Source organism: Passer domesticus, chromosome 2 (genome assembly GCF_036417665.1).
Source record: "Passer domesticus isolate bPasDom1 chromosome 2, bPasDom1.hap1, whole genome shotgun sequence".
Classification (NCBI taxonomy): domain Eukaryota; kingdom Metazoa; phylum Chordata; class Aves; order Passeriformes; family Passeridae; genus Passer; species Passer domesticus.
Window position 1 is genome coordinate 107,733,302 of NC_087475.1, and position 25,140 is coordinate 107,758,441.

The window sequence follows — 25,140 nt, forward strand, 5'->3', positions numbered from 1 at the left end:
GGAGAGGCGGCGGCAGGCTGGCAGCTCCGCCCTGCCGAGCCCGACCTCGGGCTCCGGGTGCGGTCTGCAGCCCCTCGCCCCCCCTCCCCCGCATCCCCCCAGTCTCCACGCCCTCCTCGTCCCCGGGCAGCCGCCCCAGTGTGGAACCTTCCCTCCTCTCCGGGCAGGCGCCCGCAGCCGTCGCTGCGCTCCGCGGACCGCCCGGCCCGCAGTGGGGAGGCAGGAGCGGCCGGCGCGCCCCGCCTGCATCCCCATCCCGCATCCCCATCCCGCATCCCGGTCCCGCATCCACATCCCGCATCCCGGTCCCGCATCCCGGTCCCGCATCCCCATCCCGCATCCCGGTCCCGCGGCACCTGGCGCGGCGGCCGCGCGCATTGGCTGCGCCCCGCCCGGGCCCGTGACGTCATGCTGCAGTGCGGGGCGGGCCCGGGCGGGGCGGGAGCGGCTGCCGGCGCTGCCGCCGTCCCTGCGCGCCGCCGCCGCCGCCGCCGCGGGAGCGAGGGCGTGGGTCCTGCCCGGACCCGCCGCCGCCGCCGCCGCCATGGGCGACCCCCGGCCCCGCGCCGCCGTGCTCCTCCCGCTGCTCTGCCTGTGCGCCGCGCTGCCCGGCAGCTCCTCCAACAAAGGTGAGCGGCGGAGCGCCGCGGGCGCGGTCCCGGGCGGCGGCGGGCGCTCCGCTGGCACCCACCGGCAGCCCCCGCCGAGGGGCTCTGGGGGGACGCGGTGGCCGCGGCTCGTCCGTCCGCCCCCGCGGCGGCGGTGCGGCTCCGCGCTGCCCGCCGCCTTCGCCCGGCGCGTTTTTGTCGGGGCATCTCCGCGGTCCCCGGCGGCCCCGGCTTTCTTCGCCCCTTCGGGCGCTCTCATGCCATCCCACCTCCATTCTCTACTTTGTCCATCTGTCATCCCACCACCGCTTTTTTTCTCTCTCCATTCTTTCGTCTCCTGGCGCTCCCGTCGCGTTTTCCCCTTTTCCACCCACTTGTCTTGCTTTTGTTTAGTTATCACTGGGTGGATTTAGATTCCCACCCGTTCCCTAGCATGCTGAGGGAAAATATGCTGTTTCTCCACAGACCCCTGCAGTTCATAAAACACATTCCCCAGCTCCATCTTCCAGTGCTGGTTCATCCATCTACCATCTGTCAATAGGAACTGTTTATGCATAGTTATGCGTTAACGATGCAGGTTGATTTTTATGTATTTCATGTGATAAAGATGAAAGACCCCCAAACCACCCCAGCGCTACAGCTGTAACCTTCTGAATGCAGATGTTCTTTGAGCACACAGAGTGATGGACAAAGGTGTAGGTTCCTAGATCTGTGGCTCTAGAGACAAGCCTGAGACATTCATCCAAGGGGAGTCAGCGTGTTGGTAATCTGACAGGGTGGGAAAATCTGTAAACATTTGAGGGACTCTGGGCTCATCGGGGAATGTGACACCTTAGGGTGCTTCCCGTGCCTTGGAAGAGTCAGGGCTACAGGGTGGGTGTGCTGCAGAGCTGTGTGTACCCTGACATTGGCAGGGGCATTTGTTTGTTCTGCTCTGCTTCCATGGGGCTCTCTGCTCTGCTTCTGTGGGGCTCGGTGGCAAGGAAAGGCCCCTCATGCTCTGGATTCTCCCTTTCCTTTGTGAATTTGCACTCGGAAACATCTACCCACCTTTGGCGAATTATATTAGATTGACGGGAGCTTTCTTGAAGCTGGTAGGAGTCTGTATCCTGGTAGGAGTCTGTATCCTAAAAATATTCCTAAATTGTTTCTCTATTCTCCAACAACTCATTTCCCGAGAAATCAGATTGGTGATTCCCAAGTTGCAGGTGGATGCAGCAAAGGATTTATCTCTGTACCATCAGCTTGTTACCCCAGCAACAGGGCACATTTGGCATTTATAGCTCTGGATCCCCACCTCGGTGGTGTGGCGCATGGATAGAGCCGGAGCAGAATGGAATCCAGAGGGGACAATGGGCGGGCAGGGGGAGACGCGGGCACTTGCACACAGGGAGGATTCCACCTGCATACTGAGCAGGATGGATGTTGCTCTGGATTTCCTACGCAATGCTTTATAATCCCAATCAATACGCTGGTGGAGAAGTGCCAGCCCACGCTCTTCGCTGCCACACCAGGCTGGATCTGCCCGCTCTGCCCTGCTGGGACATCCCCTGGCTGACCTGTCACCCTGCCTGCTGGCCCCCCGGCCACCCCTGGCAGCACCCCCTGCCCTGAAATGCACAAGTGCTTGGTTGCACAGGATGCTGCCCCTTTTGAGCCAACACATGATGCCAAGCCAGTGTGGCCTTTCAGAGGACACTGTGCTGCAGAGGGTGGATTCAACATATTGGAAGTAGTGCCCTTGAGGGGAATGGCTCTGTATCCTACTCCCCACCAGCTCCGAGCCATGCTGTGCTCAAAGTGTTGCTGGGTTGTAATAAATCTTGGTCTCCAGGGGGTGGGAGAGTGGGGGATTATCTGGGAATGGGGGTTGTAACTAGGCCATGTAATATAATCTCTGAGGCCCATTTGGCAGGGAGTGGGCATGGGGGAGGGGTTTGTAATTTGTAATGATTTTTTTTCTCTCTCCCCTCCCCTTCCCTCCCCCCAGCCCCTTTTTTTCTCCCTTTCCCTGCCCCGGAGCCTGTGTGATAAAGATTAATTTGCTATTTCTGGGCCTGTGACATTTTTCAGAGCCTCCTGCTGGCTGCTGCCTCCATGCCAAGCCTGGCTGGGCTCCAGCCAACGGGATTAGCAAGGAGGGCCCAAAGGAATATGGTGCTCACCATGGAGTGGGGAAGGAAAGAGCAAGGGGCTGTCAGAATAGGTTGTTATGTGCCCAGGATGGCTGACTGAAGGTGTACCTGGGCATGTCTGTGTAGGTCCTGGGCCTTAGTCTAGAGGGTGCAAGGCACAAGTGATAATGGCTGCATTGTCCCCTGGGAATACCCCAAGAGAAGATCGTTCCATTATGACTTCATTGAACTAAAGGATTTAGTGTTTGGAATTTGTCTCCAGGCTGAGGCTACTTCTGCCTCTTGAGTTCACTTATTTTTTTAGCTGCTCCAGCTTTTCTGGGCACCCAGGTGACTCTCCACCTATTTCTAATAAGATTGTAATGAGGACACAAGAAGGAACACATTGTTTCTGAGGAAGTCTCCCATGAGTAGGACTAAATAAAGATAACTTTTTTCTCCCAGCTTATTTTAGACGTCTTTATTTCTAGAGAAGAAGGTGGTGAGGGTTGGTTGTTACTTGCCAGGGGATGAAATTCTTCTCTTTTCCTACTGAATCTGCAATTGGTAGCTAATGCATTCCTGTCCTCCAATCCCTTACCCTAAATCTGCCTCAGCAAACAAGCACAAGCCATGGATTGAAGCCGAGTACCAGGGCATCGTCATGGAGAACGACAACACCGTCCTGCTCAACCCACCGCTGTTTGCTCTGGACAAAGATGCCCCACTGCGCTATGCAGGTAGGTGGGAAACAGCTCTGGCAAGGGTGGAAGGCAGGGACAGACGTAGGGAGAGGCAGGGACACAGTGACATTCATCACTGTGCTGGATCCTACCTCTCTTCAGGAAACAATCACCTCCAAACCATGTTCCGGAGGAGGTCCCTAGTGAAGTCTGGAGGCAATTTGGGCACAGCTTGATTTAGGATGCTGTGAGCTGTTTCCTTAGGGAGAGGAACTGAGGGTGGAGCCAGCTACTTTTTGACGCAGTTCTGCTATTTCCAAAGATCACATGCACAGTGCTGAGTCTGTGAGCCCTGGAGAAAGCTGGTAGGGCACACTTCCTTGGCAGTGCTACATCCCCTCACAGTGAGCACAAATCCCCGAACAACTGTCCAGGCTATCAGTGGTTGTATTCCTAGTGCTTGCTTAGGCCATGCCTGGAGTTTCCTCACACATTCTTCCCCAGCTTTGGGAGAGTAAACGTGGTCCCTGTGAGCTGAATTTTAGGGTTTAGGTGACCCTATCTGCGGTTCCCTGCGGTACTCTGCGCATCCTGCGTGTGTGGGTGGATGAGCCATCGTGGATCTTCATGCTCTGGCTATCTGCAGTACATGGCCCGTTTTGCCTCCCTGAGGGATGCGGAGGAGAAATAAGGTGCTCCCCCAGGACTGTGTAGCACTAATGAATGTAGCTTGAGCCTTGTAACCTTCAATCTTTCCTGATGCTGGTCAGGACTCCTTGCCGTGGGAGTATTCTCCAGTAGATGGCAATCTGCACCATTAATGGCTGTAAGGGATAGCAGGAGGAAATCCTAGGGAGAAAAAACTGCTCAAAATGAAGGATGATAATGGGGGAGAATGGAAAGTGTAAGTTAGAAAGCAAGAAAATATGAGAAAGGAAAGAAAGGGATGTAATGTGCTCTCCTCAGTAATTTTCTTTGTCCCCTTCCTCTCTGTATTTGTGTGTACCAGGTGAAATCTGTGGCTTCAGGATCCATGGGTCAGGGGTACCTTTTGAAGCTGTGATCCTGGACAAAGCTACAGGAGAGGGGCTGATCCGGGCCAAGGAGCCAGTGGACTGTGAAGCGCATAAGGAGCACACATTTACTATCCAGGCCTATGACTGTGGAGAGGGACCTGATGGAGCAAATACCAAAAAATCACACAAGTAAGTTCATGCAGACATTGCTGCATGCTACAAAATGTGATCTGTGACAAAAATGCGAAGGAAAGTTGCTGTGGAAACACTTCCTTTGGCCAGAAGTGTTTTTCTCTAGCCATGACATTGTAACTCAGCATGCTGAGAAGATCCAAAGGGAAATGTTCACTGACTGTCACGTAAGTGAATACAGGAAGGAGGGCTCTTTGACAGCAGCTTTGAAAAGTGGTGTTTTACATTGCTGCATATAGGTAGGAGGTCCAGATTGCATTATTATTACTTTTGCTCTTTCTGAGTGGTTGGAAACCATTGTCCAAGCACCTGTGTGACAGCACTGTTGCACTGAAATCAAGGTGTCTTTCCTTGTCCTTGCTTTTGACAGCTGGAAATCAGAGTGGTGCACTTTAAAAGAATGGCTTACTCTGAAGTTTAGGTGGTGCATGGCTCGTAATCAGCCCATCAGTTCTTATTGATGCCTCTCTGCACCAGGGCCACAGTGCACGTCCGAGTGAACGATGTGAATGAGTTTGCTCCCGTCTTTGTGGAGAAGCTGTATCGCGTGGCGGTGACGGAGGGGAAGCTCTACGACCGCATCTTGCGTGTGGAGGCCATCGACGGGGACTGCTCACCGCAGTACAGCCAGATCTGCTACTATGAGATCCTGACCCCCAACATCCCCTTCCTCATTGACAACGATGGTAAGGACCCTCACCCACCATGTGCACATCGCTCCTGGTCTCCTGCTCTGCTCCTTCTCTGCCAGCCCCATTTGAAGGCAGAGCTGTGCTGTATAAATTTTCCACCGCTGCTGATCTAGCCTGGTGGGAGCAGCAGCATCCATTTTGTGGGATGCTATAACTTGTTACAAAGTGACACTGGGCAGAGTGACTCAACTCTTTTTTGGTTGTTTTTGTCATTGATCAAAGATATGAGTGATTTTTAGAAGGAACATCTTTGAGGACACTGCCTGTCCTCTACCTTGATCTCTTTGTTTTGCAAACCAGGGAACATCGAGAACACGGAGAAGCTGCAGTACAGTGCGGATCGTGTCTACAAATTCACAGTGACAGCCTATGACTGTGGAAAGAAGAGGGCTTCTGATGATGCTGAAGTGGAAATCCAGGTGAAACCCACCTGCAAGCCCAGCTGGCAGGGTATGAAACCTCCAAACACATTTATATCTTCTCTTTGTTTTTGCTCAGCTACTACTCAGTCCTGCTCATCACAAATGTTTGTATACACACATATAAATTTGTGGGCCCATATATATGGTTCAGTCCTGGCACCAGCCCATCTCCATCGGGGACACAGCAGATGTCTAAGTCTGTGTTGCAAAGCCACTGAAAGGTAAATTCTAACACTGGAAAATCATTTCTTGGATTACTGTGAGCTGCCATGTGTTTGATAAGGCTCATAGACGGTATTCAGCAAAGGTTGTTTTTGGGGCTGCTCTTCTGGAAGATATTTGTCTTTTCCAGTGGTGGCGTGTTCCTGCAGGTTCACCTTAGTCAATTAGAATTAAGGGGAAATCAACGCAGCTAAACACCTGCTCTGCCTGATAAGAGAGGCTGACCAACCACAGAGTGATGATACACCAGTATTAGCTGTAGAAGCTGGGACCTTGGACTCTGTGATTCTAGGAAATCTTTGCATGCATTGATGCCAGCTGCCTAAAGCTGTGTTTCCGATGTAGAAAGGGCCAAAAATTTGGACTAATCCGTAGATGCCACTTGTGTGCATGCCAGGTGTTCTGGCCCCGTGTCCTTGGCAGATGCTAATCTCTCACTTTCACTCCTGTCCATTAGGCTGGAACAAGAGGATTGAGTACACCCCTGGTGCAGGCAGCCTGGCGCTCTTCCCCACCATTCACCTGGAGACCTGTGATGAGCCGCTGTGGAACATCCAGGCCACGGTGGAGCTGCAGACAAACCACGTGGCCAAGGGCTGCGACCGGGATAACTACTCGGAGAAGTCCCTGCGCAAACTCTGTGGTGAATTGGTTCTTTCCTGGGCTGAGGGAGGCTGTGGCACAGCACCCTGCCCCTCACACAGCAGAGGTGCCGGGGAACACATTCCTCACGTCTGCTGTGGTCACTGGGGTGGGAGGACACTGAGCTTTTGTGCTCCACTGAGGGGCAAAGGGTGTTCCTGCCCGTATCTCATGGAATCATGGAATGGTTTGGACTGGAAGGAACCTTTAAGATCCTCTAGTTCCAACATCCCTGCCAGAGACAGAGACACCTTTCACAAGGTCAGGTTGTTCAAGAGTCTCATTCAGCCTGTCACTGAACACTTCTACAACTTTCTAGTTTTATAAGGGACTATCTGTGCTTTCCTTGCTGGGAATCCAGAGATTTATGTGTATTGTCCCAGTCTGCAGAGTGTATGGGACTTCCCTCAGTGCTGAACAGAAAGTCACCATTCTTCTCCAGACAGGAGAAGGCCTTTAGGCAACTCCTCATCTCCCTGTGCACTCAGACATTACAGTGAGGCTTCCAGTGCCCACTTCATCTGATCCCCAGTTCTCAGGCTCCTTATTCTCCCATGCCAACATTCCCGACTCCCTTCTCGGCAGGTGCTGCCTCAGGAGAGATCGACCTGCTGCCAGTGCCTAGCCCCACAGCAAACTGGACGGCACGGCTCTCGGTGCACTACAGCCAGGACAGCAGCCTCATCTACTGGTTCAATGGCAGCCAGGCTGCCCAGGTGCCAGTGCTGAATGGACCGAATGGCCACGAGGGGCTGAGTGACCACTTCACCCTGTCCTTGTGGATGAAGCATGCCGTGGTGCCCAGCAAAGGCAGGCGGGAAGAGGAGACGGTGATCTGCAGTACAGTGCGGAGCGGTGAGACTTCTCCCGGGGTGGTGACACTTCTGCCCCCTGCCTCTTAACTCCTTAGAAGGGATTGTCCCTGCAGGGGTGAATGTTCCAAAGCAGGACTGGGGCAGGGGTTCCTCCTTAGGAATACAGCTTCTTTAGGTGTCCCTCTTCCTCGGAGCGCTCAAGCCTCCTTTGAGCACACGGTGCTGAGAGCCAGTCATGCATGGCAGCGTGGGCTTCTGGGTTCTGGGACTGCTTGGGGTGTGACACCCAGCTCCCTGTGCTTGTCCCTGGCAGAGGATGGCTACTCGCACTACTCTCTGGCTGTGCATGGCTGCCGGATTTCTTTCCTCTACTGGCCGTTGTTGGAAAGCGCAAGGCCTGTGAAATTCCTCTGGAAGCTTGAGCAGGTGAGGAAGAGTTTGCATTCTCCCCGCGTCCCTTCTCCTTCTGCCCTTTGCTGATGCCGTGCTCTGCTGTCTGCCGCAGGTCTGCGACGACGAGTGGCACCATTACGCCCTGAACCTGGAGTTCCCCACGGTGACGCTGTACGTGGATGGCGTCTCCTACGACCCCGCCCTGATCCACGACAACGGCCTCATCCACCCGCCGCGGCCGGAGCCTTCCCTCATGATCGGGGCCTGCTGGGCCGGTGAGTGCGCGCTCCCCGCGCCGTGCTCTTCCCATGAGGGAACAAAGGGGTGGAGGAGACGCAGCAGAGGTGAAAGAGACACCACGCAGTATTGAATGATGCAAATCACTCTGCAGCCATCTTGCCTGCTTGGCACCAAGGCTAGTGTGGCTCCTTCCTTCCTCGTGGACCAAGGTAGTAACAGCTCAGGGGAAGGTGTCACTAGCAGCTTCCTGGACAACAGCCATAGAGTATGCAATGGATAGCCAATATTCAGGCAGAGGAGAGTTGAAACTCTGTACCTCATTCAGGCACTGGCATTTTTTATATCAAAGCCTTTCACCAGAAAGCAGGCAGTACTATTTATGCTGCTGATTGTGTTGATGGGGATTTCTCTGTCTTGAGGGTCTATGTGAAAAAGTCATAAATCCTTCTGTACAGGAATTGGGTTGAAAGACAAAAATCAGGTTAGGAACAAAGTTAGGCCACTACTAGATTAAATCCTGTTCTATGGAGATGCAATGCTGCACTTTTCAGATCCTTCAGGTCTCCTGCTAGACTGAAACAGTACAGAACTAAAGGAATTTTCCTACTGCTTGCCTTCACTCCAGCAGAAATTTCTAGCAAGATCAAATCTTTGCTGTACTGTTGCTTCTCTGAGGTCAGAGATGTTCCCACAGCTCTGTGCTCTCTTGATTGGCATTTTGCAGACAAACAATATAGATCAGCTTGGGACCCTCTCCTGGATCTATCTGAGTCTGTAAGGGATGTTGAGAACATAGGTGATGGTGAACATGGCAAATTCCCAAAGTAGATGACATTGGGAAAGGATTGAAAAACTGCAAACACTATAGTTTATCCCTTAAGTCAGTTACTCATCCTACAATCTCACTATCGGCTTCATGAGAGAAACTCTGCCCTCTGTCATCTGTGACGTGCTGCCTCTAGGGCTGCAGGGTGCACTGCCTGGCACAGAGCTGTTCTTGGGGACTGGCCCTTGTAGAGATACTTGCCTGACCCTGTAACTACCATCTTCCAATGCCTTATTGCTCATCCAGGCGTTCTCCTTTTGCAGAAGAGAAAACCAAAGAGAAAACCAAAGGAAGCGAGAACTCCACTGACTCTGTGCAAGGTAGGGAAAAGAAAGAAGATGGATCTCTTCCCCTCTTGACTGTGCATGACTATCACTTCTTGCATGGTGCCTTCCTCATGCAGCTTCCCCAGTCCTGTCCTGCCACCTCCCTCCACCGTGGGAGGAAGCCCCTTATTTGGCAGATTGGTCCTTGATACCTTGGTACCTGTGGAGCATGAAAAGGCTGATGGAAGGACTGCAGCCCGCTTTGAGAGTTGGAGTATGCTTTTTGTGTGGATAAAGAGTACTCATGCCTGATCATTAAAGCTGGTCTCTGAAGAACACAATAGCCATTAGAGACATCAGGAGATGTCACCTCATCCCTAACTATCTGTGGAATGTGTAGTTTCTTTTACAAGCCCTCACAGGAAGCAGAGTGAGAAGGGGACAAGAAATTGTTTCCATCTGGCATTCAGCAGTTTGACAGAAACTTCTCTATGCTACCCGCCGTTCACTGCCCTTGTCTTTTTGTTGGTCTGTTTTTCTCACTTTCCCCCATCTGGAATTTCAAAATGTTTTGTCTTCTTTCTTCAGCATCCCCTGTCTTCTTGTTGTCTTTGCTTTTCCATCTCCTGTTCAATCCTCTGTCCCTCTCTACCTCCCTTAAAGTCTGTATGTCCCTCACATTGTTGTTTTTTGTTGTCTGGGCTTTTCCATGCCCCATGCCCTGCTCTGTATCCCTCTGTGTTCTCTTACCTCTGCATGGCCCTCACACTGTTGCTTCTGTGGTTTTGCTCTCTTCCTCGCCATGTCTCTCACACCCTCCACCTCCCATGTTTCCCTCAGGAGATCCTCTGTCGATACACCACTACTTCCATGGTTACTTGGCTGGCTTCACTGTGCGCCCTGGTAGCTTGGAGAGCCGGGAGGTTATTGAATGCCTGTATGCCTGCCGTGAGGGGCTTGATTACAGTGACTTCGACAGTCTGGGCAAAGGGATGAAGGTATGCCCATCTGCCCAGCTTGCATGGGTCTCCTCCACTCTCCTCCCCAGCCTTGCTTCCCAGGACTTTGCCTGCTCACCCACCTCAGACAGCTCCCCACCTTCCTCCTATGTGTCTCTCTCATCCTGGATTCCTGTCACTTGCCAAGCAGCCATGAGTATTTTCTTTTCTTCCACCTCTAGGTTCATGTGAACCCCTCTCAGTCCCTGCTCACCTTGGAGGGTGATGATGTGGAAACCTTCAACCACGCCATCCAGCACGTGGCTTACATGAATTCACTGCGCTTTGCTACCCCTGGGGTCCGGCCACTCAGGCTCACCACTGCTGTCAAGTAAGTGGGCAAACCAGCACCTCTGGCTCACATCAGCAAGAGGGTTGCCTTTCTTTTGACTAAAGCTGCACTGACTCACTTTGTGTTTTAAAATAATTGTATTTTAAGATGGTCTCAAAATGGGTAAAAGTCTTCCTGAAAATAAATGATAAATTATTTAATATCCAAATGGATACTGTAGCACTGGTTCCTAGTGCCTATGCAGAACTTCTGCCTCCACTCTCAGTGTTCCAGACACGTGGACTGGTTTTAATTTTCTCTGTGTTTGTCGATGTGACCAAATCACCAGATCCCAGTGGTGTCACTCCTACCACACGTCCCTGCCTTGCTCAGCAGGCTGTAGGGAAGCTTTAGGAAGACTGTTGGAAAAAGGATATTCCCTTCCCTGGAAGTGATGGGCAGGAGGTGATCTTTTATGTTGTTGTTGGAAGCCTGGGGCAACTGATGTTTTTTACTGCTCTCCTTCAGGTGTTTCAGTGAGGAGTCCTGTGTCTCTATTCCTGATGTGGAAGGCTATGTTGTGGTGCTACAGCCTGATGCCCCCCAGATCCTGCTGAGTGGCAATGCCCACTTTGCTCATCCTGCCTCAGACTTTGAGGCTCCGGAAGGAATTCCCCTGTTCCCCAACCTCCAGATCACGTGCTCTATTTCTCACCAGGTGGAGGCCAAGAAGGATGAGAACTGGCACGGTACCGGTGAGTGGAGTACAGGGCAAGGTTTAAGAGACAAGAGTTGCGGTCCTGCAGAGTGTGTAGAGCCCCTGTAATGACACCCTAAAGCGAGAGTTTACAAATTTAGAAGCAAGGCACATTGTCTGTCAATATGTAGGCTAATCGGCTCTTATCCCTTTCTGCTCCTCCCTGTACTTTTTCTATCTACTCAATTCCTTTGCCTCACTCTCTCCTAATTCTTTCCCAGGCTGCTCATTCCTAATCCCTTTTACATTTTACCTACATTTCTCTTATTGAATCCACTGCTGGATGGATATCCTGCCTGTTACTCCCTATACTCCTGCACTTACTTAGTCTCATCCTACTTCCTTCTCTCCTGCTTTCTTTCTTACTTCTTGCTCCCTTTCTTCTCTTCCTGCCTCACTTTTTCCTGTGAAATCCCAGTCAGTTTCCTAACACCCTACAGTATCCTGTTCTTCAATTTCTGTCCATCATGCTCAGATAATTTCTCTGCAGTCTGTGCTCTATGTGTCCATTCACTTCTTTCATATCTTTTCTGGTAATAGGATTTTTTGCTCCTATTTTTCTGTTCAGAAGCTTTGCCTTTCCTCATACAATGATGAGTTCCTTGACTTAAGAGCAGATTGTTCTCAATCCTACTGAAAGCAGTTAGTTATTGAATGTGGTTGCCATTTTAAAGAAGATAAGATCTCAACCATGGTAACCAACAGTGTGAGACAGGGAAAAGCTTTCAAAAGCGTGCAGGGCCTGGGAATGTGTGAGTGTTGTTCCTAATTTGCACACTGTCATTGTCAACAAAGTCCTTACAGCCAAGATGTGTTATCATGAACCAGACTGATAATAGTATGTTGTTCCAAAATAAAGTGACTTTATTATGTGCATAGATAATGTCATTAGAACCATCCTGAAACAAGTAATTAGACTGACAGTGATTTTACTTAAGGTCAGTGCTAGGTGGAGAAGGAGAAGTAATTACATATGATGTGAGCACTCTTAGGTAAGCAGGTTCCCCTCTGAGTAACTCCTTCCTTCTCTGATGGCTGTCTGGCTTTCTGGCCATATCTCCTTTCTGTTTGCATCTCAGTGACAGACACACGAATGTCAGATGAGATTGTGCACAACCTGGATGGCTGCGAGATCTCATTGGTAGGAGATGACTTGGACCCAGAGAGGGAGTACCTGCTCCTGGATGGGGCACTGCTGCAGCAGCGGGGCCTGGAGCTCGCTAACACCTCTGCCTACCTGACCATCACAGGTATGTCCTCCCCATGGTCACAGCTGTCTAGCTGTGCCTCTGTCACCGACTGTCAGGCATCACTGGGAGAAGCACTTGACCTTAGGATGTGTTGGTGTATTTGTGACACTGAGATATAATCATTTCCTTGGGGAGGTGGCTTTTCCTCTAGCACAAAGTGCTGGTGTCAGCTCTTACCCAGACTTGTATCACTCCTCCTGACTTACTCCTTGGGGTTGGGTGTTCTCAGGTGTCAGTAGCGTTTTGCATGACACGACAGGGACAACATATCCCACAACTTGTGGACTGGTACAACACTTTTGTACTCTCCAGAACATAACAGGGCTGTTGCTCTCAATCCTTCCTTCCCTTCCACTTGTTTTAGCGATGCAAGCAGGGATTCCACCAGGTCCTCCACAGCCAGCTCCATCTCTGAGCCCTTCCCAAAATTAACGAACCCAGCATTGCCTTGGATCCCTCTGTAGTCTCTAGCTGCTGCAGGGTTAGGATGCCAGGTGACTTTGGAGCAGGAGCTTCCTCACTCCACCCCTCTCTTCCTGTCTCAGGCGTGGAGAGCATTGCAGTTTACGAGGAGATCCTACGCCAGGTCTCCTACCACATCAACCACGGTGCTGCCCTCTATGAAAGGAAGTTTCACCTGTCCTGCACTGAGATGAACGGACGCTACTCCAGCAATGAGTTCACTGTCGAGGTATGAGACTGATACGTGCACACAGAGATTCTGCTGCAAGCGTGGGCAGGACATGGTGCACGGGAATGCAAAGATTGTGCCATGGGCACAGGGTTGAGTCCCCTCACTCTGGTCTTTCTGCAGGTGAATGTTCTGCACAACATGAACCGAGCTGCTCATCCTAACCACATTCTGAGCTCCCAGCAGTTTGTGCACCGAGGCCATCATTTACCCGCAGAGCTGTCTGGGCACAGTTTGGCAAGCACCCACAACAACCCAAGTATGTAACACTATCTTTTGGGTTTATTCCTTTAGATCGGGATGCTCATTTTCTGATATCCTGGCAGAATCTATAGTGGAGGATTCCTCTCTGCACCTATTATCATTATTCTCATTATATTGTCCTGTTCCACTCGTCGTTAGCCAGTGGACTGCAGTCTTTGTCAGATTGTATTTTAGAGCACGCTGCAACAATCCTCTTGTGGGATATTATCTTCTTGATGTAGAAGCAGACTGAATTCTACACCTCAGAGGGTCTAAAAAGAGTAACTGTAAGCTGACTTCATTCATGCACCTTGCAAAGGTGCTTTGTGGGCTTGTGTAAAGTAATTTCAGAGAGAAGCTTCAACAGCAGGAGAGAAAAGTGAGTCAAGACTGACACTGCTCTAAAGAAAGAAATGGGAGTAGGTGGTGGTCAGCAAAGCAGGAAAATACAGGAGATGGCATCACACAGACAAGAGGAGAGAATTCTTGCCCCCAAAACAGAGGAGAGAGAGGCCTGAAAGCTATACTAGACATTTGTCTGTGCTGGTAGCCCTGTGCCTCAGGCATGACCACACTCCAGTCGGTTTCTTCTGGGCTGTGAAAGCTCTGGGACTTGTTACAGACATTTTGGTCCCCTGTAGTAGGGAACAAACAAGGCACCTTTGAGCTAGCTTTTGCTGCAGCTTCCAAAGTAGCTGATCCCAAGCTGTTCCAGTCCTGCAACTAGCACTGCAGGTGCAGCCTGTGCATGTGCCAGCCTTTGCCTCTCCCTTCCCCAGCTCTGCCTGATGGCAGCAGTAAATTTGTCCCTTGCACAGTACCATACAAACAAATTTGTGGAGGGCCTAGATAGATTTTGCAGGGAAGGTGGTTATCTGGGGGGTTGAGGGTCAGTCTACAGGCATAAAACAAACATGTAGGAGCTGGGCTAAGGGTTCTTAGATGAATTTCAGGTTTTCTCCTATGGAGAAGCCAGACTTTTGCCACAGCACTAGTCAGAAGTCCATCATAGCATTCACATCTGCTCCATGTGTAGTGAAGGCATCTTTTGGCTTCTTGCTTTCTCTACTGCTTGCACAGAAATCACACTCTATGAAAATCATCCTTGAGCCCTTAGAGGCTGTCCCCAGCACACATTTCTCCCTCCCAAGAGCAGGATATAGATCTATGTGGTGCAACCCATTCTGGCAAATTCTGCAGATTAAGATGTGCAGAGTCTACAGGCCAGGCTGACATCACAGGAACTGCCTGTGCCCAGGGGCACAGAGAAGTCAGGCTGTGTTCCTGCATGGACCAAAAACCCAGGCTCTGCCCAGGGATAGCAGATCCTGCATGTCAGGTTGGAAATGCACGTTTCTGTGACAGACTCTAGACACAACTTCTCGCTTTCTTTCTCCAAAGTGGTCCCCAGTGCTGCCACTGTCATCATCGTGGTGTGTGTGGGCTTCCTGGCACTTATGGTGGTCCTCGGCATCCTGCGCATCCACTCCCTGCACCGCCGGGGAATGGGGCAAGAGGTCCCTGGGGCCGCTGAGTCGGGGCACAGCAGCACTGGAGGCAAAGAGAGCGACATGTTCTGGGACGACTCGGCCCTCACCATCATCGTCAACCCCATGGAGGTGAGGAGCGGCCCCTGCGGCCGGGGCTGGGCGGGCAGCCGGCTTGTCAGACCCTTCCCTCACCCCGTATCTCACCTCCCCAGTCCTACCAGAGCTGTCAGGAGAGGGCAGCAGGGAGCGTGGAGGGCAGAGCTGGCGAGGGCATGGAGGATGATGACGACAGCACCGACTCGGAGACACCCGACTCCCCGGACAGCAGTGACATGAATGACCGGCACATCATCGGCAAAAGTGACGTCTCTCACCGCTACTAGGAGCTTTAAAACACCCGCCCAGTGGATCCCCCAAAACATATGGCAGGAAGGAGGAGGTGTCTTACTTTCAACTTCTTTCCTCCCCCACCGTGTACACATGTGCTCCTCCCTCACTGATCATTTCTGCCTCCCATGTTCCTTCATCTTCTGCCGTTCTCATTGTGGACATTCCCCACATTATTGACCCCCCGTCTGGCTCTCCAGAAACATGTGTCAGGGCACTTACACATGATGGTGGCACGGTTCAAACTGTGATGCAGGTGTTGGAAAGAATGGAAATCTGAAAGGCAGAGCCAGCCACAGGGCTCAGAGTGGGGTTTCTCACAACCCCTCCCCAGATATTATATATATATATTGTATATTTTTTCAATGTTGTCATTTGAGGTTTATTCTCGTTTCATGCAAAAAAAAAACAAACAAAAAAACAACCAACAAACCACTGCAGCTTTGTGTCGCTTTGTAAAATTGTCAATACTCCTAATACTAAATGAATGAAGGTAAGAAAGATGAGGAAACAAAGTGGATTTTAAAATAAATGGATTTCAAATAAAACATTGAGGACTTCTGCAGTTTTTCACTACAACCAGGGAAAGAATTAGTGTAGCCTCTAATGTGAAACTGGAGCTTGTCCAGAGCATGTATTTACTGAAATGACTACCTTATCTCGGGGAAGGGTTACATTTTTTAGCATATGTGATGAAGCAAGAAAAACATCACTCGCTACCCTACCCCTGTGCCTTTCTGAGAATCAAAATGCTCTGTAAACACAATGTAGCCTTCCCAGGACTCAGTGCTAGGGACCAACAAAGGAAGAGAAGGCACTCAAGCCTGTCCCAGGCAAATGTAGCACATGCAGCAAATTGAATTCTTGAACACAGGAAAATAAATAAGGCTCTTTCCATACACTTAGTGTATCAGAAACAGGCCAAATCTCCTTAGCTTCATCCATCTTCTCACACGATCTGCCTTCTTTATCAGTATGATAGAGTACTTTTTATACCAGGGGTTCCAGCTTGTAGAACAGCCCTAGCACTTCCTCTTTCTGCTGAGCATGGAGGGAATGGAAATACAACAGATGCTACCACAACATGGCTGTGAGCCCAGCAGCAGCATGAGTTGCTAGGATAGTGCTTCAGAGCAGGTTGTGCTTCTTCCTTGGATCTACTTGGTCTGGTTTTTCAGACCCTGCAAGACAAAAAGGGGCTGTCAGCTGCCTGACTCATCTTGGGGCAATGGCTGCAACATGTGAGGGACCCACAGGAAAATTCTGCAATTTGCTGGCAGCCAAGGTTGAGAAATCCTCCTTAGGGGCAAGAAGGCACTGCGGTAGGTGAGAGTGGAAGAGCCCCTCTGAGGGCAAAGTTTGCAGCACAAGATCTCTGCTTGCTGCAGCTCTCTCAGATGTTTCAGCTCTAGCCTGTCTTCATTCCCAGCTGTGCCCATGTATGGTTGTTACTGGGTCCAAAAGAAGTGAACATGCTGGGGTGAGACACTTACACTTTTCTGCTTTGTGTCCTTCCCAGTAAATTCTATGCCTTTGTTTCATCAAGGGAGTTGACAACAGGAACTGTCAAACCAGTGCCCTGACATCTTGAAGCACTGGAATAATTCAAGTCTCCAGAAGGAAAAAAAAGGCTACACTGTGCACACTGGAGCAAAAAACTTGGCACAAAATAGTCATTGTCATTGTGTCCTGAGAATGCCTGACCCAGATCTGATCTGTGACAAAAAGCACCACCTCTGAGAGCCCTGCAAAAGACCAGGTCTCAGGACCACGATGTCCCTGCACCTCCCCAGCAGCCTGAGCCAAGTGCTACAGCTTACAAGGAGGAAGAGGCCAAATGTACGATGAGTTCGTAGGTGGCCATCATGATGGCTGCGTTTGGGATCTGGCGGATCAGGTGCGCCAGCAGCCCCCGGTACAAAGCCAAGGGTCCCTCCTCATGGACCACGAGCTGCAGAGTCTGAGTGAAGGAACGGTACCGCGACCCCTCCTCTCGCAACCGCGTGCGAATGACCTCTGCAGAGACAAGGAGGGAAGTCACACATTAGCAGGTGGATCCTGCAGGCATGGCATCTCCCATCAAGGGGAACAGAAGCAAGGAGAGTGGACCCACTCACCGTGTGGATATGCAATGCACGTAGCGCATGTTTTGGAGACTGCAGCAGCGCTCATTAGTCCGAAGAAATCATTGTTGTTTGGTGGAAGTGTGAGTGATGGGGAATGGGAATGCTGGCTGTTTCTCAGCTCTTTTTTCAGTGCTTCATAGATGACAAAGTGTATGATGGTCTCTGACACTCCGGCATAGGAGGCAGTGATGCCACGGTAAAATCCACGCAGGCCTTCTGTGCGGTACACGTGCATGGCACACTGGAGAGCGTTGCTGGCCATCTCCCCCTTCACCCTGGGAAGAAGGGAGAGGGTTAGGGCAGCACACTGCACCCCGACCTACAGGGCTGTTGAGAACACAGCCATAAGCCTCTTGCCCAGCCCATGACTTGCCATGTTCTGATGAGAAATCACAGACCTCTCTCTGCACACCAACCCCCAAACCAATAATGATGTGACATGGAGTAGCTCTGCACTGCCGGCCTGCCTTACCTGGCTTCCAGCTGCATCCTGGTTTTCACTAGCCAGATGGGGTTGGTGAGTGTGGCTGAGCTAATGCCTGGGGAACAGAAGAGGAAGACAGCCGTGAGTGCCAGGATCACGCTGACAGTTTGTGAAGAGGTGCTGATCCATCAGCTCTCAGAGCTCTGCTTGGCAAGCTGCAGGCATTTGCAATTTGAGAATGACCTTGAGAAGAGATATTTAGGGCAGACTATTTGATTCTCCTCCTCCCCTATTCCAGCCTTTGTCTAGTGGTAATTAGCTCCTCTGCCTCCAACAAAACCCTACTACAGGCCCGGGTGTTACAAAGAGGCAGGAAACAGAATGTTAATTTTTCAAGAGTGGAGGATTTTGTTAGAGAACTGGAATATATCAAGAGAAATGGTTCTGTGAGTGGTCTAAATTACACACTGCCTTCTTTCCCTCACAGCAGAATAGAGCTCATGATACCAGCTGAAGGGCTAAGAAAAGACTTCAAGAAATGACCCTAGGAAGAATGAAGAATGAGAAAACAATGTGGTTACTGAAGGAACTCATTTCTCCATGCGTGGAGGGAGAAAACTTCAGAGCAGCAATGGAGAAAGAATGAAACACAGAGGCATTTCCAGACAGAAGGACCTCTTGGCTTTGATTTGAGACAGAAAAGGCTCACCTGCACAGGCTGCTGCTAGTATGTGTACTTCCTTGGACTCTGGTACCAGGACAGTATTAAGCCTCTCCTTAGTAGCAGAATAGGCAGCAAAATATATAGCCCTGATTGGAAAAAGATACAGAAGAGGTTACAGCTCCTCTATGAAGAGCACAGACACTGCTGTGTGGTCTCACTCCAACTTTTCTTACTCCCATCACAGCTCTGTCTAACGTGACACCAGATAGCATTTACACCTGGCCCCCAGCAATCATCTTAACACTATGATCAGAAGCTCCAGAAGATGTCTGTGTGAAGGGGTCCTGTGGCACATGAGCACAAGGCCCAGACTGCTTTCAGAAAGTGGAGTGGCAGTTATGACACAGGTCCCTCAGAAAGTGTACAACACGAGGCACTGTCATGGAGCAGTACTCACCGGGAAGGAGCAACCCCAGCGAGGTTTGGACCCAGACCTCGGAACAGGGATCGTTTGCCTTCCTTCTCAAGGATGGTCCTACAGAAGGAAATGAACAGAGAAATCAGCAGAATAACTAAGCTGGGGGCTCTCCTGTTCTTCCTCCTTCTTTGCTCTTCAGTATTTCTTGCAGCACCCTCTCCTCACCTCCCATGTTATCCTTTTTCTGCCTTGCTCTCATTTTCTCTCCAATCACTTCTCCTCTCTCTTTCAGTCATACAATCATGGAACCACTTGGGTTGGAAATGACCTTAAAGATCATCTAGTTCCAGCTACCCTGCCATGGGCAGGGACACTTTTCTCTAGTCATTGCATCCTATTCTTGATAATGCCATCTCTCTGTGTCTGATCCAACCACTAGCTGAGAAATTTCTCCCAGGCCCCTAAGGTGCCCTGCAGAGCACAGATCACTAGTGAGAGGCAGATGTACCTGTGCTCTGATCAAACTTTCTATTGCACTTGTGGCTTCCAGAGCCTCAGCTCAACTCTCTTTCTCTCTCCCCCCACACCCTCCCTGAAGGCCAAACCATCACCTCCCTGGTGCTAACAGGCACACTGCCCTGTCCTACTCACCTCAGCAGCTTGAGCACTCCAGGAGATGGTGGGGTGGGATTCATCAGCCTCACACTCATCCCTGGCAGCTGTATCTCTGGGACGCACAGAGGTCTCAGTGCCAGCTGGGATGACTGCAGACGTGTCTTCACCACTTCCAGGGGACAGGTCAGGATGGCTCCAGCTGTTCCACCACATCTAGGGCACAGCAGCACATTTAAGAATGACCTCTGTGCCATAATAGGGCAATAATTCTGACCCTGCTTGTGCACAACTTCTCTCCTCTGGGAGAGGAGGTTAGTACCCCAGCCTGTGTCACAAATGACCTCCTGCTCTGACACTGATTAACGTAGCAGCTCAGCTTGGGACATCATCTGGCAGCCTCACTCTGAAGCCTTAATCAGTATTTGAGACAAAGAGTCCCAAGTCCATGGGGACTCAGCAGTCCCCCAGAGCAAACATTTCTGCTGCCTACCCTCACTGCAAAGCCTTCTGCTGAGCTCACCAGGCAGCATGGCCTGCACTTTGCCACAGCCACACTGGCTCACAGAGGGGCAGCACAGAACTCTCCCACCTCTCAGCCTGCCCGTGTCTTTAATCCACAATTACATCAGACCCACATTGGCAAGGGCCTGTAAGCAAGATCTGTAGTTTCTGCCAACAGACAGGCTTTCTCCAAGCCTGGCTTGCTTAATGAAAGAGGACTCTGACCTTCAGCAGGCAAAACCTATTTTTGGAACTCATAACCATCTCCATCACACTGCAGGAATGCTGGAAGGACATATATCCCCTTTTCCCCTTTCCACCACCCAGGGACAAGTCAGAACCGACACATTTGGTTCTCAGCTTCTGCCCCTCTAAATCCTTTGACTGATAACTCTGCTCTTCTAGAGAATGCTCAGTACCCGAAAAACCATTTTGAGATGAATTTACATGCAAACCATGCAAGAGGCTTTGACAAACCGACAATCATTCACATATGCTACAGCCAAAGTTGCTTTGTTTCACAAGAGATGGAGGCTTAATAAAAAGCTCACTTTGCTCCAAAGAAAGAAAAGCCAACCAAAGAGCTACAAGATATCAGGGAAGAGTCAGGTATATAATCAGAATTACATATGACAGTGCAGGATAGCAAACAATGAGAGTTCTGAAGAATTATTTTGAAAAAGTCTATGTAGCTCAGTGAACATACACAGTATCCTCACAGCCTTTGCTCCTAAGGCTTCATTACCATTGCCAAGAGGAACGGGGTTAAAAAAAAAAAAAAAAAAAAAGAGGCCTGGATGCCTACTGCACATCCAAGAGTTGAAGATATGGCAGCGAGGAGATTATGCAGCTAATGATGCCAGCAACTAGCTATGCTATTCCCTAACACTCATGTGGCTTTGTCAAGCCCTTGGCAGATGTACACAGTGGTGGTGATGACTTGCAGAGCAGTCCATCAGCAGCAATTTCCCTCAGGAGGTGTATGATAAGTGGTGGGAGTCTGGCAACGTTCTGACTCCTGAATTTAGCTCCAGCTCAGAAGACAGCACATGGCAAAGCAGTGAACACCCTGGCTCAGGTTCTCTGGGTGAACAAGCTGACCAAGCACAGACTCCAACACAGCCTACGTAGCAATCCAGAGCTGTATGAGGCAGAGTCTGCTTTCACAAAGGCCACGTTGATTCTTCCCACACAGACCATATTCACTCAGGGGTCCAACAGTCCTGTTCTTTACCTTAGGTTCTATTAATTTGTCTTATACAGGCTCCAGACTTACATGCCTGTTGTTTCTTTGACCAGAAGTACAGTCTCCAGCTCAGGAGAAGACTGAGTACAGTGGTGACAGATCAAGGTCTAAAAGGTCTGAACAGGGCAGTTTCATCTCCTTATCTAAAAGCTGAGCAAACAATACATCAGGAAAACACTGAGAGAAGCAATTGCTTGGTATACTAATAATTCTTCTCTCTAATAGTGCATAAGGAAACAAAAGTTTATATAATGTTCTCTTAATATCTAATTTCTTCAAGAACTCCCCACCTGCAATGGTCAGGATTTGAGTTTGAACACACACTTTCAGTATAAATAAAACTTTCCTGAGGTCATGTTCTTGAAGCTACAGATAATAAAAAAGTATTATAAAAGAAATAATAACAATTAAAGAAATCATTACTCCTTAGCATAGTGGCCATTTAATCAGGAGAAAGAGAGTATGAAGTGAAGGGCCACTATGAGCTGCTATGCCTCAATGGCAAGACTGAAGAGGAAAAAAGAACATCCATTAATTAAAGCTAAGGAAATGAGCTGTACCAGTTATTCAAAACTAGAAGAAATCTCAACTGTGATGTATTACTGTGCATTACATGATGACACAGCTGCTTACACTCTATGGAAGACATAGATCTGCAAAATTCTTCTGTTTCAGGAGAAATGGAAAATTATGTGTCATTACTGTAGAAGCAGGAACTAAAGCAATTTCTGCAAAATAGGATGAAGAGGAGCAGTTGAAAACGAGTACAACATGTACCCTCAGAGGAAAGCCGCAGCAAAAAGTGCTAATTGAAGAAGGCGGGTAATTTTACCTCAGAAAATGGTGCTTGCCTCTAGATCTTGCTTTCACATTTTAAAGGGAAAACTGACAAGTTTGAGGTGACAGAAAAAGAAGATTAGTTGAGAAATACAAAAGACACTGCTAACATTTTTAAAGTGATCTAAAAAGTGTATAAGCACATTCACAGAGGTGACAAGGTTTACTGGTAATTCATGTTAGCTCTTACTTAGGCTAGCCAAAAATTAAGATGGGTTGAGGATCTTTATTTAAGAACAGCAATTCTGGGTCAGACAAACCTGCAGTTAAACCAAGTTTCTGCCTGGGACACACAGAAATAAAGGTCACCTACAGAAGAGTAGGAGAAATACCTCCAGAACACTCTCCCAGCTTCCCACAATTTTCAGTTCAGAGATTTCCTCAGCCAGAAATGTTGCCTTGCTTTTAGCAGCCTTCAACACATTCTTTTTCATTCATCTTTTTAAAATGCTTCCTGGGCACATAAGAAGCCTTTACCTTCTGCTATGCTGTTGCCAGGAGTCCCACAGTTTAACTGCACACTGTGGGAAGAACTATGTTCTTGCATTAGTTCTGAACAAACCTCTCACAAGTTTCTTTGGCTTTTCCCTGGTTCTTATACTGGAAGACAAAGTGGAGAACTCTTCCTTCATGTTTTGTTTTGTTTCATTACATAAACCAGTTATATTAAATATAGTGCAGCAATAAACTGAACTTCTCATTCATCTCTTATTTGTGTTATTATCCCTGGGGTTTTAATTAGCTGTAATTCAGGAGTATTACTTAATGGATGAGGACAAGATACAGACTAAGAAAGTTCCCACTAGTGACATTCCTGTCACAAACCAAACTCTCCGTTTTTCAGGAACCATGGTGGAAAAAGATGAAGAAAAGCTTAAGAAGAAAGCTAAGAAAGATAAATGTATTATGAAAGTCTAAGATGCAAAGAATATATAGTTCAAAGGATAAATTAATAAAAGAGAATAATATATATAAAATAACAATGGGAACAGAGAGGACAGGTATGCATATGCAAAGATTGATATAGCACAAGAACTGGCCTAGCTGCAGAAAACTGGAAATCTACTAATTAAAAGCAATTAAATTATGTACCTTATTGTACATGCTGTATCACAGGCCTCACTGTCACAGACTCTAGCAGGTTGGTGGGATTTGGAAAAGAATTAGGTGGCTGCCTAGAGCAGAGGACTTGTGCAGTTACTCAGCAAAGTCCACAGGACCACATTACTTTCTGCTTTAGGGCACCACAAACTTGAAGCTCATTGTTTTGAGACTTTAAAGAGAGGAAGGGGGAGACGCCACGGGACAAGTTACTTGCTCAGGGCCACTCTTCGAATGCAGAGCGGCACGGCCGGGATCCAAGCACCTGACTCACCAGAATCAGCCGCACTATTTAAAGCCAGAAAAGTGACACAGGAATCTCAGCCATGCTCTGATGGAGAGAGCCGGGCGCCCTCCCGAGAACACGGATGCCGCGCCACCTGCCCCGCTGAAGAGGCCTCGTGGCGCTCCCGCTCAGCACGCCGCTTCCCTCGCCCCGCATCCCCGGCAAGCTCCGCCTGGACGAAACTCCACGTCCCACAGGGAGGCTCTCCGTCTTCCCAAGCCGCCGAGCCAGGCATTCCCCGCGGCGCTGCGGGGCTGCTCCACGCCGCCGAGCCCCGAGCGGGACCCGCCACAGCCGCGCAGCCGGCGGGGGCTGCCCGGGCCCGGCTCCCCGGCGGGACCCGCGGCACCAATGCCGCCCCCGGGCTTCCTCCTGCCCCCGCCCGCCTCCCGGGGCACTCACCCTCCGGCGAGCAGGTGGAGCAGCGTGCTGTGCTGCGACATGGCCCCGCCGCTGCCGCCCGGCCCGGCCCGGCCCGGCCCGGCCCCGCCCGGAGGAGGCGCCCGGGCGGCGGCAGCGGGAGGGGCGGGCGGGGCGCTGTGAGGGGAGCCGGGGCTCCTCCGTCCGCATCTACGGGGGATCGTAATTCACACAGCTCCTTCATCCCGGCCACTCAAGGCTCGTCCGTTAAAAACAAACGAGCAGCCCACCCCAAGCCTCCAAACCGACCCCCAAACTTCAACAAGCTCGTCTTTGTTTTGCAAGTAGGCAAACTGATTTTTTTTCACCACGGGAAAGCGATGGGTCCAAGAGCAGAGCCAAGGGGCTCCTGACTCTCGTCCTCGCTCATGGGACCACAGATGCTTCTTCAGATATTTGGGTTCATATGGAAACGGGCCAATGCTCTTCACAAAAAAAAAAAAAAAACCAACAAAAAAAACCAACAAAACAACCCAATCCTCTGAATAAATTAGACCCATGACTTTGAAGTTCGGAGGATCAGTGTGAGAAAGACAGGGAATATTTAGGGGCAAAAGATCCTCTGTTGCTTTTTTTCAAATGAGCGCATCAGGGTTCATTGAATATCATCTTCCTTAAAAAAAAGCAGAATGTACATCAACATGATGCTGTTGCCAAAAAGGCACACATCAGATCGGTTTATGTGTTTAGGAGGATAGCCTGTAGGTCAGATGAAACGAGCTGTCAGAACAGCTCTGTACTGCTGTGACTTCACTCACAGCACTGAGTGACACAGGACCGACTGAGTGTCCAGTGGGGTACAATGCTGCTACAACAGAGACAAATGTAGGAAGTGAATCCACAGAGGGGAATAACTACCTTGGCCACTCAAGCAGAAGGATTGAAAAAAACTGCAGCTTTTATTCTAGAGGAGAAGGAATTGAGGGAGACGCGGCAACTGAGTCCAATTAAATACAAAGATACTTTGAAAAGGAAGTGAGTACCTTATATGTGGTGGAAAAGAGCAGAACTATCAGCTGATCAATAGTGCCTGTCACTACCTGGGCAATGAGGGGAGGACCAGGAAAAACACTGGCTTTCTGGTCAGTGAAATTGGAAACTGGCCAAAGACACCTAGAAGCTCCAAGCATTTTTTACTTGTCTTCACTGTGGTGGTGGCTAGGTGAATATCTCAAATAGCACCAGTTACAAGTGGGGAAAAAGTAATTCTATATTTCTAAGCACTTAGGCAAAGTCAAGGTTTTCAGACCAGTTAGGGCTGATGAACTTCATACTATAATGAGA

General features: G+C 49.8%; 2 protein-coding genes across 3 annotated transcripts; one reads left to right on the forward strand and one right to left on the reverse strand.

Annotated features, from left to right (window-relative positions):
* The first annotated feature begins 423 nt into the window (after positions 1-423).
* On the forward strand, positions 424-15,766 carry CLSTN3 (calsyntenin 3). The gene is made up of 18 exons (XM_064410493.1): positions 424-629; positions 3,340-3,462; positions 4,415-4,610; positions 5,091-5,299; positions 5,606-5,755; positions 6,407-6,592; positions 7,177-7,446; positions 7,720-7,832; positions 7,912-8,074; positions 9,129-9,185; positions 9,972-10,129; positions 10,312-10,460; positions 10,929-11,155; positions 12,237-12,407; positions 12,953-13,098; positions 13,222-13,357; positions 14,743-14,960; positions 15,044-15,766. Exons 1-18 carry the CDS (start codon positions 545-547, stop codon positions 15,212-15,214), a joined length of 2,928 nt encoding a protein of 975 aa, XP_064266563.1. The 5' UTR covers positions 424-544; the 3' UTR covers positions 15,215-15,766.
* LOC135294800 (solute carrier family 25 member 33-like) lies at positions 15,618-23,954 on the reverse strand. Of its 2 annotated transcripts, none has more exons than XM_064410531.1 (7): positions 23,839-23,954; positions 19,502-19,678; positions 18,890-18,967; positions 18,478-18,578; positions 17,817-17,883; positions 17,336-17,619; positions 15,618-17,234 (listed from the first exon to the last, which is right to left on the reverse strand). In XM_064410531.1, the coding sequence occupies exons 1-7, from the start codon at positions 23,877-23,879 to the stop codon at positions 17,035-17,037; spliced, it is 948 nt and encodes a 315-aa protein (XP_064266601.1). In that variant the 5' UTR covers positions 23,880-23,954; the 3' UTR covers positions 15,618-17,034. The 2 variants fall into 2 exon arrangements, with proteins under 2 accessions (XP_064266601.1, XP_064266602.1); XM_064410532.1 differs by lacking the exon at positions 23,839-23,954 and adding an exon at positions 23,425-23,576.
* Positions 23,955-25,140: the final 1,186 nt, after the last annotated feature.